The sequence below is a fragment of the Carassius carassius genome, chromosome 35 (assembly GCF_963082965.1).
Source record: "Carassius carassius chromosome 35, fCarCar2.1, whole genome shotgun sequence".
Classification (NCBI taxonomy): Eukaryota; Metazoa; Chordata; class Actinopteri; order Cypriniformes; family Cyprinidae; genus Carassius; species Carassius carassius.
The window spans coordinates 21,076,392-21,089,462 of NC_081789.1; the positions used below are offsets into that span (position 1 = coordinate 21,076,392).

General features: G+C 37.7%; 1 protein-coding gene across 1 annotated transcript in view; it reads right to left on the minus strand.

Moving 5' to 3' along the window:
- Positions 1 to 1,270: 1,270 nt before the first annotated feature.
- Positions 1,271 to 13,071, minus strand: part of LOC132116212 (apoptosis regulator Bcl-2-like) — a 52,462-nt gene continuing 40,661 nt past the window's right edge. Inside the window, exon 2 of the mRNA XM_059524913.1 lies at positions 1,271 to 3,256. Within this exon, the coding sequence (XP_059380896.1) occupies positions 3,122 to 3,256 (135 nt within the window). The 3' untranslated portion in view covers positions 1,271 to 3,121. The remainder of the gene's footprint in view (positions 3,257 to 13,071) is intronic.

Here is a 13,071-nt window from a genome sequence, read left to right on the forward strand (position 1 = left end):
CACTTCAGCTTTGATGTGCAGTTATATGGAGTGGGATTTTGCTTTATCATGGTTAAGACACAGTTTTAAGGGCCATTCACACAGAACACATCTTTGCATTGCAGTAAACTAATTAAATTGTTTTTTTTTTTTTGTTTTCTATGTAAACATGCACTAGACAAATGCATTTGATTGTTGCGTTCATGTCTCGTTCATTATATGACATCCTAAAAAAAGTTCTATACATTGTGGTTTTTCCATTCCACTTTCCTGTGTCTTGTGTTTTTAAACGCAAAAATGCATTCTATTTGAATGGCACTTTACAATGCAACATATTTTTATGTATACACACACCGCTACATAAGAAACTTGTGACTCATACACACATCCCACTTCTTAGTCTCTTTTTCCAAATAAAACAAATTTCCCCGACAAACAATCACTGCTCTATTACACTTGTTGAAGAGGCATTGCATTTTTAAAGGTGCAGAACAATTTGACGCAAACTGAAACTGAAAATCGCTTATGAATAGAAATCACAGATTGATGCTATTTAATCGAATACAAAAGGCCTCTTAGACTCAAGTAGGTGCATCTAGAGTCTGATTGTAATAGACTTCTCAGCTTCTCCTAGCCAGAGGGAAAGCGAGACCTAAGGAGTGGATGGACTAGTTTCGCTCCAGCAGTGGCAGTTATACGCTGGTTCATCCACGAGCAGCTTCATATGGTGCAGCAACAGGGAGAAGCTCAACTTCGCACCCTATCGTCTTAAATTGCTAGATCTTTAGCAGCTAAAGTAAAATAATCTTACAGTGTGAGTCCTAAAAACTCGCTTTAACATATTCTAATACAGTCCTGCACTACCCGATAAAGGGTGCAGCAATATAGTACACTATTAGATAGTGAATGTTTGATCTGTACCGCTACACACTCGAGATAGACTTGATAAAGTCGATCCTGACATGGTTTCTTAGTTAAGAGTATTGACTTGAATGAAAATGAGACTGTGATGGAAAGAAGTACAGTTTGTTTATGTCGTACTCTTGTATAATAAGGGCTGTTTAGCCCAAGTGGACAAAAAAATGAAAGTAAATTCGACATCCAATTATTTACTTCAATCCTTCAGACTCATTTTCATTCACGCCACATTAAATATGCTGTCCACTTTGACTGAATTCTAAACACTGTACCAGTTGTGCGCCATTTAAAATTGAATTTAGCATGTTTTTAATGTCATTCTGGAATTTGAAATGAACAAAGTATAATTCAAATAAACAGAAATTCTAACAAATTCTTATGAGTATATCTTTTAATAAGAAAAAGGAATGCTTGCTGGGACAATTTAGAAAATTCAAATCCAATTCACACTCACGAACTTAATTCCAATGTCACCTTTTGCACAACCTTGCACTCTCTATAAATTATTCTTTTTTTATCAAGATTCCTGCATATGGCTCATATATTAACAATCTATTGAAACAAATTTTACTAAACGCAGAACATTGTTGGTCATAATCTTTGTTTGGTCTCAGTGGGCTTTTGCCCTGACATGGAGATGCAGAGTGCTAAATCTATATCAGCGACTTTAATGAACATCCGAGGGAGAAAAAAGACATTAGGACAAGCTGGTGTCTCAGTATCTTCCTGTGAATGAGAAATCTACTCTCCCAGAGGAACATAACACGGAAGTTGAGAGATAGCACTAGATGAGACTTTCTCTGGGGGGAAGTTACAGCAGACAGATTGGATTTCTTTGGTTGTGGGGGCATCCAAAAATCTATAGCTCACAAGGCATCTGTAATTTACCATGCCAGAAAGATAACATTGGGAGCGGCGAGGAGGGAAAAGTGATACACATGGGCCGTGTATTACATAGTCCGTTGTGTACAAAGTCTTTTCAAAGCCCTGCTGGCCTGCATGCCTATCATTCCAGCCAGAATAAACTTCTGTTCCCAGCTGCCACCTGCCTGTTTCATCTGCAGACGCACACACACACCTGGCTGGGCTGGACAGAAGTGGCGGGCTGCCCGTGTTCTCCACCAGAACACAGCAAAGTTCAGCTCTCTCAACACAATCTATTTACAGATGTACACACACTCACACTACATGTACACGGACATTATACATACACAATACCCTCAAAAATGCTCTTTTAACTAATTTTGCACAAATAATAGAAAAAATATATACAAAGAAAAAAAAAAAAGCAAATGAATTACAATATACAATGGGAAACCTTTCAGAAGCCAAATTTCCAAATGTCTTTACATTCAAGAGGGGCGATTTGGGTCAAACAACTCCATGACCCGATTACATCATGATAGCTGCTTTGGTTTGGTTGCTCACCAAACAGTAAGACACATAGCAAATCAAAGAGGAACTTTTTAATGAGGAATGCTCAACATCTGTTGGTTTGACGGGAGATCTCAAGAGGTCCATCCAATGGAGTGAAAGACAGAAAAAAAACATCCTGAATCAAAACAGTAAGGGTGGGTGGTCAAGTTCAAAATGCCATCATGCAATAAAAAAAGTAGCTTAAAGAGTCTCTTTCTCCACACATGCAGATAGTGGAGAAGTTATTAACATTCACGCCGGCAAACTTTTTTTTTTTATCTTCCTCTCTTTTTTTTTTTTGTTTTTGTTTTTTTGTTCATGCTACAAAATGCCAAAAAACCTGATATCAAAATGTCAAAAAGCACAGTCTTAAGTTTAAAAATATCTTTGTACTAGTTTCGTACAAAAGAAACAAACTTCAAAGATAAAACGTTCTTTTTTTTTGTATTTTTGCATACGTATGAAGTATGTGAGCAAGTGTTTGTGTGTGCACGTGTTTTGTGTGTCAATCTCCGTGCGAGTGCAACTGTACATGGCATGACGAGCATCATAGTCAAAGTGTGAGAGCGTTCCTGTGAGTCCTCATTCTGTATTCTTTTTCTTTGCAATTTCTTCACTCCAGAGAGGGTGAAAGAGCGTGAGTGCCACAGCTCCCGTGGCTGGAGGGGCGTCGGATCAGCAGTGGCCTTTGAAGGGCACTGGTGCTGGGCTTAGCGGGGCAGTGCACGCTGAAAGATGCTTTGATAAGCTGAAGAGGAGAGACAGGCAGAGAAAGTGAGATAGTTTGGTGAAGAAACCCGTAGAGCCGTCACTTCTGAGCGAAAAAGGCTCCGATGGTCACTCCTGCCAAGCCTAGTGCTGCCAATCCAAGCACTTTTGTTAGGTACGACAATGGGTGGAACATAGAGTCTCTCTGCTGACTGTACAACTCCACGAAGGCATCCTGAAAAAAAAGGAAAAGAAAGCAGAACATTAGGAACAGACTTAGAGTTTAAATGATTGCAAACATACTCAATTAGAAGTCACATTCTCCATTGTTCAACTTTAATGGGAAAAACATAGACATTAAATGGAACAACTAGACTCAAAAGTTTGGGAATGGTGTACTTGGGATATATGTTTCTGATTGGTTAATTGCATCATTTAACTATATAATTGGCTGCTGAAACAGGCAGCCAATTTTCTAGATATTTGTATCTAGTTTATACCTCTTATGTCCCACTGTGGTGTACTATGCACATTGTTGACCTAAACAGCAATATCAGAGAGAAAAAAAAAGAGATCGCTGCACAATAGAGCACATTATGGTAATCTGGGAGACGGTTGTACTTTTGACTTCTGCAGTTTACTTTGATCAGGTTAGCCAAAGTCAGCCTCAGGTAACCCAACATTACAGTGATAAACCTAATTCAATGTATTCTAAGCAACAATATTCAAACAGGAAATTCTAAAGGTTTAACCAAGACAAACCTGATATTATAAAATAATGTACAGCTAGCTGACTAGCCAAAACTATACCGATAAAAGCAAATATTAGTCAAACATTAATAATATACCAGGGCTGTGAGGATGGGAGAAATACTAAACTAATTCCAAAATAAAATCTGCATTACAGAATTGGAATATGGAAGATTCAAATATGTAGTTATAAAGTCAAACTGCTATTTTAAATTCAAATGTTAATGTTTTTGAAAGATGATTTTTAAAAGATGATCTTTGATGTTTTTCTTTAAGGCTGTATTTGACCTTTAATTTATTCCTGTGATGACAAAAATATACAGTATGAAAACAGCAAAATACTAAAATACCAAAAATGTAATACATGTGTTGTTTATGCATAGGTATATATTTCAGTAAAATTACTGGATAATCATTGGATTATCAGTTACCAAATTAATCATTAGTTGCAGCCCTAATTTTGGCAAAAAACTAAGCAGCAACATATCTAAAGCTCGCACATTTAGTGTCTGATAGAAGGTCTGTAATGTGTAGCATGTCTAATTGCCATGTATAGGGAAATGATGTGTTTTCGCTGCGGGATTTGAGATGAGCACATCCCTCCTCTTCATTAGACACTCCACATCTGTGTAGCCAAATTCCTCCGGGACAGCGTCCAGCCCAGAGAGAGAAACGCATCGAATGATAGAAAGAAAGAGGGGGCAGGTACAAAGAAGACAGCTCAAATCCATAACATTGAGCTTGGCTCCCTGTGAGCTCACTCACAGAGGAAGAGAAGGAGGAATTAGGGAAATAAAGGAAGAAGAGCATATAAGACAGGGTCTCTGTGCCAGGGCTTCCAGTGTCTCATCACTCCTACGCACAGCGGCGTCTGCTGTTTCCTTCTCCAGCCAGACTCACTGCAGACTAACTAAAGCGTCTTTCACGCATCTGTGTAGCCAAAATCATACACTCAAACATAAATACTTCTCTGCATTTGGCACAAGGAAATGACAGAGTTCATCCCCCTCCTGTTTACAGGGCCATTTATAAGGAAATAATTAGGTTCTTTCCCCTAGAGCAGACAGCGTAAATGAATAGTGTACGGTTAAAATGAGGGACAGCCCCTTTCTAAATAAACTTCCAGGAGAATTCACAGCCGTAGGTCACGAAAGCGACAAAACATTGCTGATGCAATCAAATGATACCATCGATGTCTCTCGATCTTCAGGATGTTGGCAAAGCCGCATGAGGCAGTGGCCCCCTGCGTAAACAAGTAGGTGTTTTTGAACGTGTGAATGTATGTTTGCATTCACGTGCACGTAGGTGTGAGTTTGTCTCAGTTGGGGTTTTTGGGTTTAATCACAAGACCCCCAGCAGCATCCACCCATGCACTCCTGTTTGAAATTTTTGAGGAATGTGTGCTGGGAGAAAATGTGTGCTGAAACTACAAATATGAATCAAGAACCGCTTTCTTTTTTAAACAAATACTGGAATCAACAGTCAATAGTAAGTTATAAAAATAGCCAAAACACTAATAGAGTTTACTGCTCTGCTGTTCGCTGAATCAACTGAAACCACAGTGTGAAACATGGTGTGCTCTGATTCCCAAATTAATGACTCTTATGAGCCGGTTCATTTTAGTGAATCAAACACATTCTGTAGTTCAACCAGTGTGTAGGCTGATTCAATAACAAACGACTCTCTTGAGCCAGTTTGTTTTAGTGAATCAAACACATACTGTAGCTCAACCTTTGTAATCTGATTCGCTAACAAAAGATTCTTATGAGCCGGTTCATTTTAGCGATCAAACAGCTAAAGCTTTTCCAGTGTGTAGTCTGATTTAATAACAAATGACTCTACTGAGCAGGTATACATTTTAGTGAATTAAACATGTAGTTTGACTGGTGTCATCTGATTTCCTAAAATAACGGCTCTTACCACAAATAACTCAACCAGTACTGCCTGGTTCCCTAACAAATGTCTCTTATGAGCTGGTTCGTTTTAGTGAATCAAAAACATGTAAGTCGACCAGTGTAGTTTGATTTTCAAACAAGAAATTCTTGTGAGGCAGTTCAAGCACATATTGTTTTAGTTAATTAAAAATTATTATTAACCCATTGGAGCAGTTACTAAACAATCGGATTCATTTATTTAACCACAACTTATTACTTTCATGTTGTTAAATTCAAAATTAACCAAGAATCTTTTGTGTATGAAGAGGTTTGTATGGTTTGTTACCATATTTCTAATTGAATATTTATAGATAATTTACAGTCAAACAAGTTTGTCTTATTACGTATCTAGTCCATTAAGGTCTAAACTAACAGATAGTTGAGTGCAATGTATGCAAAAAAAAATAAAAATTGGGATGTTTATTTTTAAACATTTCCTTAATAACTCTGAAAAAATAAACTTTAATAGAACAGTTAAGCAACCAGAATCGTTAAGCGGAATTGGAACCAGAACCAGAATATTAAATAATTTTTGATTCCCATCTCTAACTAAAACTGTGTGTGTGTACTGTATCATTTCTCATTCATGATCTCCAGATCCCCATGCAGCATGCAGTTCCCTACTCAATAAGTAAAGTGGTGGTTTTATTGTGGCTGACGGCGGTGTGTGATCATCCTGCAGGCAATGCTTGGGCCCAGGCTGACCCAGCAAGGGGGCCGCCCTACGCCCAACTGTTTGAATAACATTATTCTGTGTTTCACGGGCAAGAGAACTTCAATCGAAAAGAGAGAGAGAGAGAGAGAGAGAGAGAGAGAGAAAGTAGCGCAACACGGCCTGTGAGAATTTACAGCACATGCTGGGACACACAGCATTTGAATCCACAAACATCAGATAAAACTGGCCATGACTTGACAGGTATACTGGGATAGAAAAAGACATGGTGAGCGGCTTTCTGAGAGCTTTAAAATTAAAATATGCTGATGCAACATAAAGAAGCAAACTGTGTTACACTCCATTAATTAGAGTCATATAAAACAAACTGTCATTTTTCCAATTGCTATTAATTTTAGTCTTGGGTTTTACCAAAGAGTCTAAAACATGAGAAAAATTATGCGACATCACGAAAGAATGTTGTATAAGAAGTGATATTGTTTTATATAGGAGTACAATAAATAAGTTAATTTAAAGTTTCACCCAATTTTTAATAATTACCTCTGGTGATTTATTCCTGAATGAATAAGTGTTTTGAAAGATATGGTTGAATTAATAATTAAATGACTCTCGGGCAAAATCAGTTTTAAATGATTTAATAAAGACATAAAGACATAAAAATGTAACCTACAGAAAAAGCCAATGAAAAAACTCAGTGGAGACTGACAGATTTGAGGACCAGGACTGTTGTATAAAAGTGAAACAAACAATGCTTTTCATTTTTAGTTCCACTAAAGAAAGATTTTTTTTTTTTATATACACTACCATTTAAAATCTTCGGGTCAGTAAGATGAATTTAGTACTTTAATCCAACAAGGATGCATTAAATTGATCATAATATCATAACTGATAATAATAAAAGCAAATTAGAATGATTTCTAAAGGATCTAGTGACACTGAAGATTGGAGTAATGCCATCACACAAAAACTGATCCTTTTGAAAAAGTATTAAAAATTCTATATTAATTATTTTATTTATATATTTAATATTTTACATGGTAATAATATTTCACTATATTACTGTTTTTACTGTATTTTTGGTCAAATAAATAAATGATAAATGCAGCCTTGGTGAGCTCAGGAGACTTCTTTCATGAATAATACAAAATCTTACCAAAATCGATTTTTAGATATTTGCACATCCCTCGTACAACATAACACAATTTGCAGCTAAAACACAATGTGAAGAGAAAGCTGGAATTAAACTTGGGTTTGGACCAAACAATCAAACCTGATGCCATCTGCTCCCACAAGGGAGGTACAGAGCTGCAGGTGTGCACATCCTCCTGCAATCTGAGCAAATCAGAATAGCATTCCAAAAATGATCAACCTGCAATGATATAATAGCTAGAGGAGAAACAACTCTTTATTCCCTAGCTGCACCAAGGTCACGCTTTATTCCACTTTACACCATGTAGCGAGTTAAGTATATTTAACCATGACACAAAAGCCAGGCTTGCTATTTGTTTGCACCACTAACAATGGCTTCCAGCCTTATTATCAGGAGAAAAGCTCCTTGCTATCTCTTAAGACATTTCCGCTCCTTTCTCTCTCTATTTATCTATCTTATTCGCTTTTCTCTCTCTTTCGGTTTCTTTCTGTCTTTCTGCGCAGGTTATAAGAGCACCTGGCACAGAGCAACAAAGAGGGAGAGAAGAGGAAAGGAGGGAGGGAGGGAGGTGACAGATATGACTAAAAGAGGGCTGTAACAATAGCACAAAATGAGCTCACAATACATCCTAATAAGAGCCACAGGAATTAGTGCCAGCGGAGATGTCAAAACCGAGTGGCTTGCTTGGGACGAGATGTCATAGCGGGCATGTCTGACTGCCGCCAACATGATGAGGGCAAAAACGAGAGCCCCGGATGCCCCATCAGTGGCGGAGGTGACAGGACCAAGCTGGGAGGTGTTGACGGCCACGTGTCCACATCCCTGTTTGCTCTCGTTTTTTCTCCCGCATTGGTAAACATCCTCATTAGGGGAGCTTCCGCCCTGTGTTTGAACAGACTCTTGTCTGTTTGCCCAAGGCCTTTGTTAATGGCTTCGAAGAGCGGCCCCTTGCACACACACAGGTACTGGCAGACGCGAGCAGATGCGATTATAGCTAGCTTGGTAATCATACGATCAAAGAGCAGAAAATGTGCAAACCATGTCCAACGGCTCATGCAGAATTCACTCTATAGCCTGCCTCTTCCTCCATCTCTATTTCTGTCCTTCCTGTGGAGTGTCGGTCAGACGCAACAGTATCTTGGCACTCTGTCTAAACCAAAGCACCTTAGTGGCCCCTAATGTCATAGGAAAGGCACAAAGCCAACGATCTAACAGAACCCTGCAACACTTCCTGTGGTGGAGGAGGTTTGGAGAGGCATGTTGCAATTTGAGGATGGAAATGAAAGTCAGTTAATGAGCTCATAAATGAAAAGTGTGGACAAACAGGTCTGGCTGAATGCATGAATGGAGCGTTGGTTTGCAAGCGGGCAGCTTTTACAGCCTTGTAAGGCAAGCGGCAGTTGCTTGGGACTAAGTTCCGCATCAAGTGAGCTGGTGTCCTCACATCCTCAGATTGAGGCTAAGAGATGAGCTAATGCAGAAACAGCTGACCCTCTTCACCTTAAAGAAGGAAGAGATAGAGTTGCATCACCTCTTTTAAGAAAGTATGCATGAACAGAAAGAGTTCTTCTGAAAATTGTCTTGTCGCCAAGGAACTTTGCTATGACTTCTGTGCTCAGAATTAACATCTGATCTCATGAATCTTGAAATAGAGCCTCTTCAGTCAGCTAAGCACCAATGCTCGTACATCATTCAATGACACAAGTGTTTGTGTCTGTCACACTAGTAGTGACATAAACCACAGGACAACTGGAGATCACAAGAGGAATACCTACAGGAAGTTTTCATGGACAACAGGATGACAAGTGAAATTTCATATATGTGGTTTGTATTCAAGTAATAATTCAATTCAATTCAAGTTTATTTGTATAGCGCTTTTTTCAATACAAATCATTACAAAGCAACTCTACAGAAAATTAAGTTTCTACAATATTTAGTAGTAGCTTATAAGTGGTGACTGTCAGTTTGTGCGCGTATGACAGGATTTTTTTCACATAGAATAAATAACCAACATAACTTAGTATTAGCAGACACTAAAATGGGTCAAATAGGGTCATATTGGATGTTTGTGGCTTTTAGGTTTGACAAAAAAAATCTTTACAAAATTCAACAAGTTGACAAAAAAAAAAAACATATTCTACTGTTTTGTTATACAGTATACACTACCATTAAAACGTTTTTGAAAGAAATCTTGTATGCTTACCAAACCAAAATAGTTTTTTATTAAAACAGCAAAAACAGTAACACTGTAAATTATTATTAAAATGTAAACTACACTTTTCTATTTAATTATATTTTAAAAGGTAATTCACTGGGCAAAGTTGAATTTTAAGCAGCAATTACTTTAGTTTTCAGTGTCACCCTATCCTTTAGAAATCATTCTATTATGCTGATTTTCTCCTCAAGAAACATTTACTATTATCCTCAATATTGAAATGTTGAAAACATTAAGCTGCTTAATATTTTTGTGGAAACTGGTTTTTTTATGACTACAACAGCATTTAATCGAAATAGAAAGCTTCTGTAAAATTATATATGTCTTTACTGTTACTGTTGATGCATTTAATGTATCTTCACTGAATAGAAATATCATGTACTAAAAAGAAATACTAAGGTTTTGATAGTTATAATATAATATAATATAATATAATATAATATAATATAATATAATATAATATAATATAATATAATATAATATAATATAATATATTATATTATAATATAATATAATATAATATAATATAATCCCAAATCAACTTCCCCTCAATAAAGAAATAAGGAAATATATCAAAAGAGAAAGAAAAACAAATTATTGAAGGTCACTGTGTCCTTTTTGTGGCTTCTTCTCATTTCCCCACATCAAATTTATCACCAACTCATCTTTTCATTGCTACGGCTGTTATGTAGTCACTGCAAACATAGTGAAGGAACAAAGAATATTTTGCCTTTTTCACTCACACACACACACACACACACACACAGGAATCGCAACAGGAATCATCTTAATTTAAATGCATATTAAACACGCACTGGGGAACTGACCCGTGAATGTGAATCAGCCATGTTTGTCAGACTTTTCAATCATAACAGTACAGACTTGATAAATCATCAGACTAGAAAAACAAATCCTGTCTAACTAGAGGGATGAACCTGCCGTCTGCCGCAGATGGTGAACAGACCCACACATCTTTATATTCATTATGAATGAGAATATGGTTATGAACAACAGAATCGCCCCAAAAAGCTTCTCATCCTACCCAAACAAACCGTGGCTATTTTGTAACAGGATCAAGAAGCCATGAGCGGCTGAAATCGCAAAGCTTAGCAGTAAGAGGAGGAAAAACCATTACCACAAAACTTAGTGGAGACACAGATAAGATGCTGATGGGACTCTCTGCCAACTCAGTTCCTTGTTAGACACAGCGGTCAGTGCTGAAATAGCATCTGACCTTGACCAAAGCCCAGAAGCTAGCGTGTGGCCATCCTCCAGAGCTCAGCGGGTCAAAGCCATCAGGTCTGAGAAACGGCGCCAACGTGGAGCCAAGGAGGAAGATTGCACCTTGACCTGTAATCTGATGCATCCGAAGAAAGGTAAAGCTCTCCATTAAACTGACATTGCACTGAAGAAGACAAGGCTATGACTCCAGGCTCTGGGCCTCCTATATTTAACAGCATTATTCATGCCCCCCCTCTTTCATGCATCTTTCTCCCTCTCTCTTGTTTACATATTGTCTCGCTACCAGACATCCGCCATCAAATTATTTCATATACAGTGCCTTGAGCAGGTTTCATAATTCACCTTTTAAATCTTATCTGGTTAAATCTATTGCAACCAAAAAGAGAATAATGATTTTTGCATTTTTTTGGCAGAACAAAAAATAAACATGCAGGCGGAGTAAGATATAAAACTACCTCATACTGATGTATAATAATAAATACATCTGATAAATATTATGATTGTAAACATAAAATGTAGACAACTATGGTCATTTCAAGGAAAAGGCGTTGCAATAACCGTACAATGTAATGGGCTTAGGATCAGTACACCTAAAATGGAAAATTATGTCATTATTTACACACCCTGATGTCATTTCAAACCCGTATAACATTCTTCTGTGGAACATTACTGGTTCCACTCAACATGCATTTACTAAAATGCAGACTGAATGAGTTGTTACTGATTCAGTTAATTAATTGAAAAGATTTGACTCATAAAAACATTTAATTCTTGAACTGAATATTGCTATTCATGGATGTGTCAATGGAAAGTTAGAAAGGTAAACAACAAAGAAAAAGAACACACACAAAAAAAGATTTTTTAAAGTGTACTGCTTACTTTTTGTGTGAAATTACAATAATTGAGGACTAAATGACTTGAAACAGTGTGATTCAATTTGTAAACGGATTCAAATAATTAACTGAAAAGATTCATTTAAAGGAACAATTAGTTCATGAATTTGACTATTGCTAATTTTCTTCTGAATGTGCAAATAAAAGTTGAATTACGTTTTGGTTGCACCAGCAGCTAAAGCAAAGTCTGAGGTGTGGAAAAGTTTTGACCATGTTTATAATGAGAATAATGAGTGAATAATGACACACCATCAGTGAGCGCAGGAACGCGCTGAAACCTGTCGGGCTCGGGTCCTGTCGGGCCTAACTTTTAAGGCCCGATTACAGCTCTATCTGCTACACTGCTGAATTGCTTCTGCTGTTGTTGTAGATTATTGCTGCTGTAGCTGCAAAGCAAGTACAGGAACTTGTGCTGCAATGCAGATACATTCTGTGAGTATTTAAGACTGCTGCTGCACAAGTAGCATATATAATATCCCATTGCAGATCTACACAGGTGGAGCTGGGGAAGGTGAAGGGTTTCAGGGGAACTTTCAAAGGACGTGCTCTCAGAGGAAATGCTAACTAGGGATGCACCGGTTGACCGGCCATAAATCGGAACAGGACGTTTTTTGCTTAAAATACGCGATCGGCAATCGGCCGGTTTTTGGTCTTTTTTCGGCCAATTTTTTCCGGAAGTGTGCCTGCGTGCACATACTACATTGTAATTGTTCGCTATGTCATTTGTGTGGAAGTATTTCGAAATCTGTGCGCAGGACACGGACAGCCGTTCAGCACTGGAAGTGCAGTCTGAGGCACAGATGGCAGGAAGCGATCAGCCGTTGGTGTACTGGTGCACAAATAAGAGTGCCTTTCCTGCGTGCACTAATGCTGCGCGAGCATACTGTTACCGGTCCGCGCCCTGAACACGAGTAGACCGTGAAGAGATGTTCAGCTCAACTTCGGATGAGAAACGAAACGGACTAAACTGTGACAAAACTGAAATGTTTTTTTTTTTTTTTTCGTAAATTAGAATTTGCATACACGTTTGAAAAGCCAGAAGTAAACGTCAGTTCTGTATTAGGATGATTATTTTTATTTTACCTTAAAATTACAAAGACTTAATTTGATTTAAAATTCACCTGCTGTACCACACTGGAAAAAAGTGTTTAATTCATCCAATTCATCCAAATAGATTTTATTTAGTCTCACTG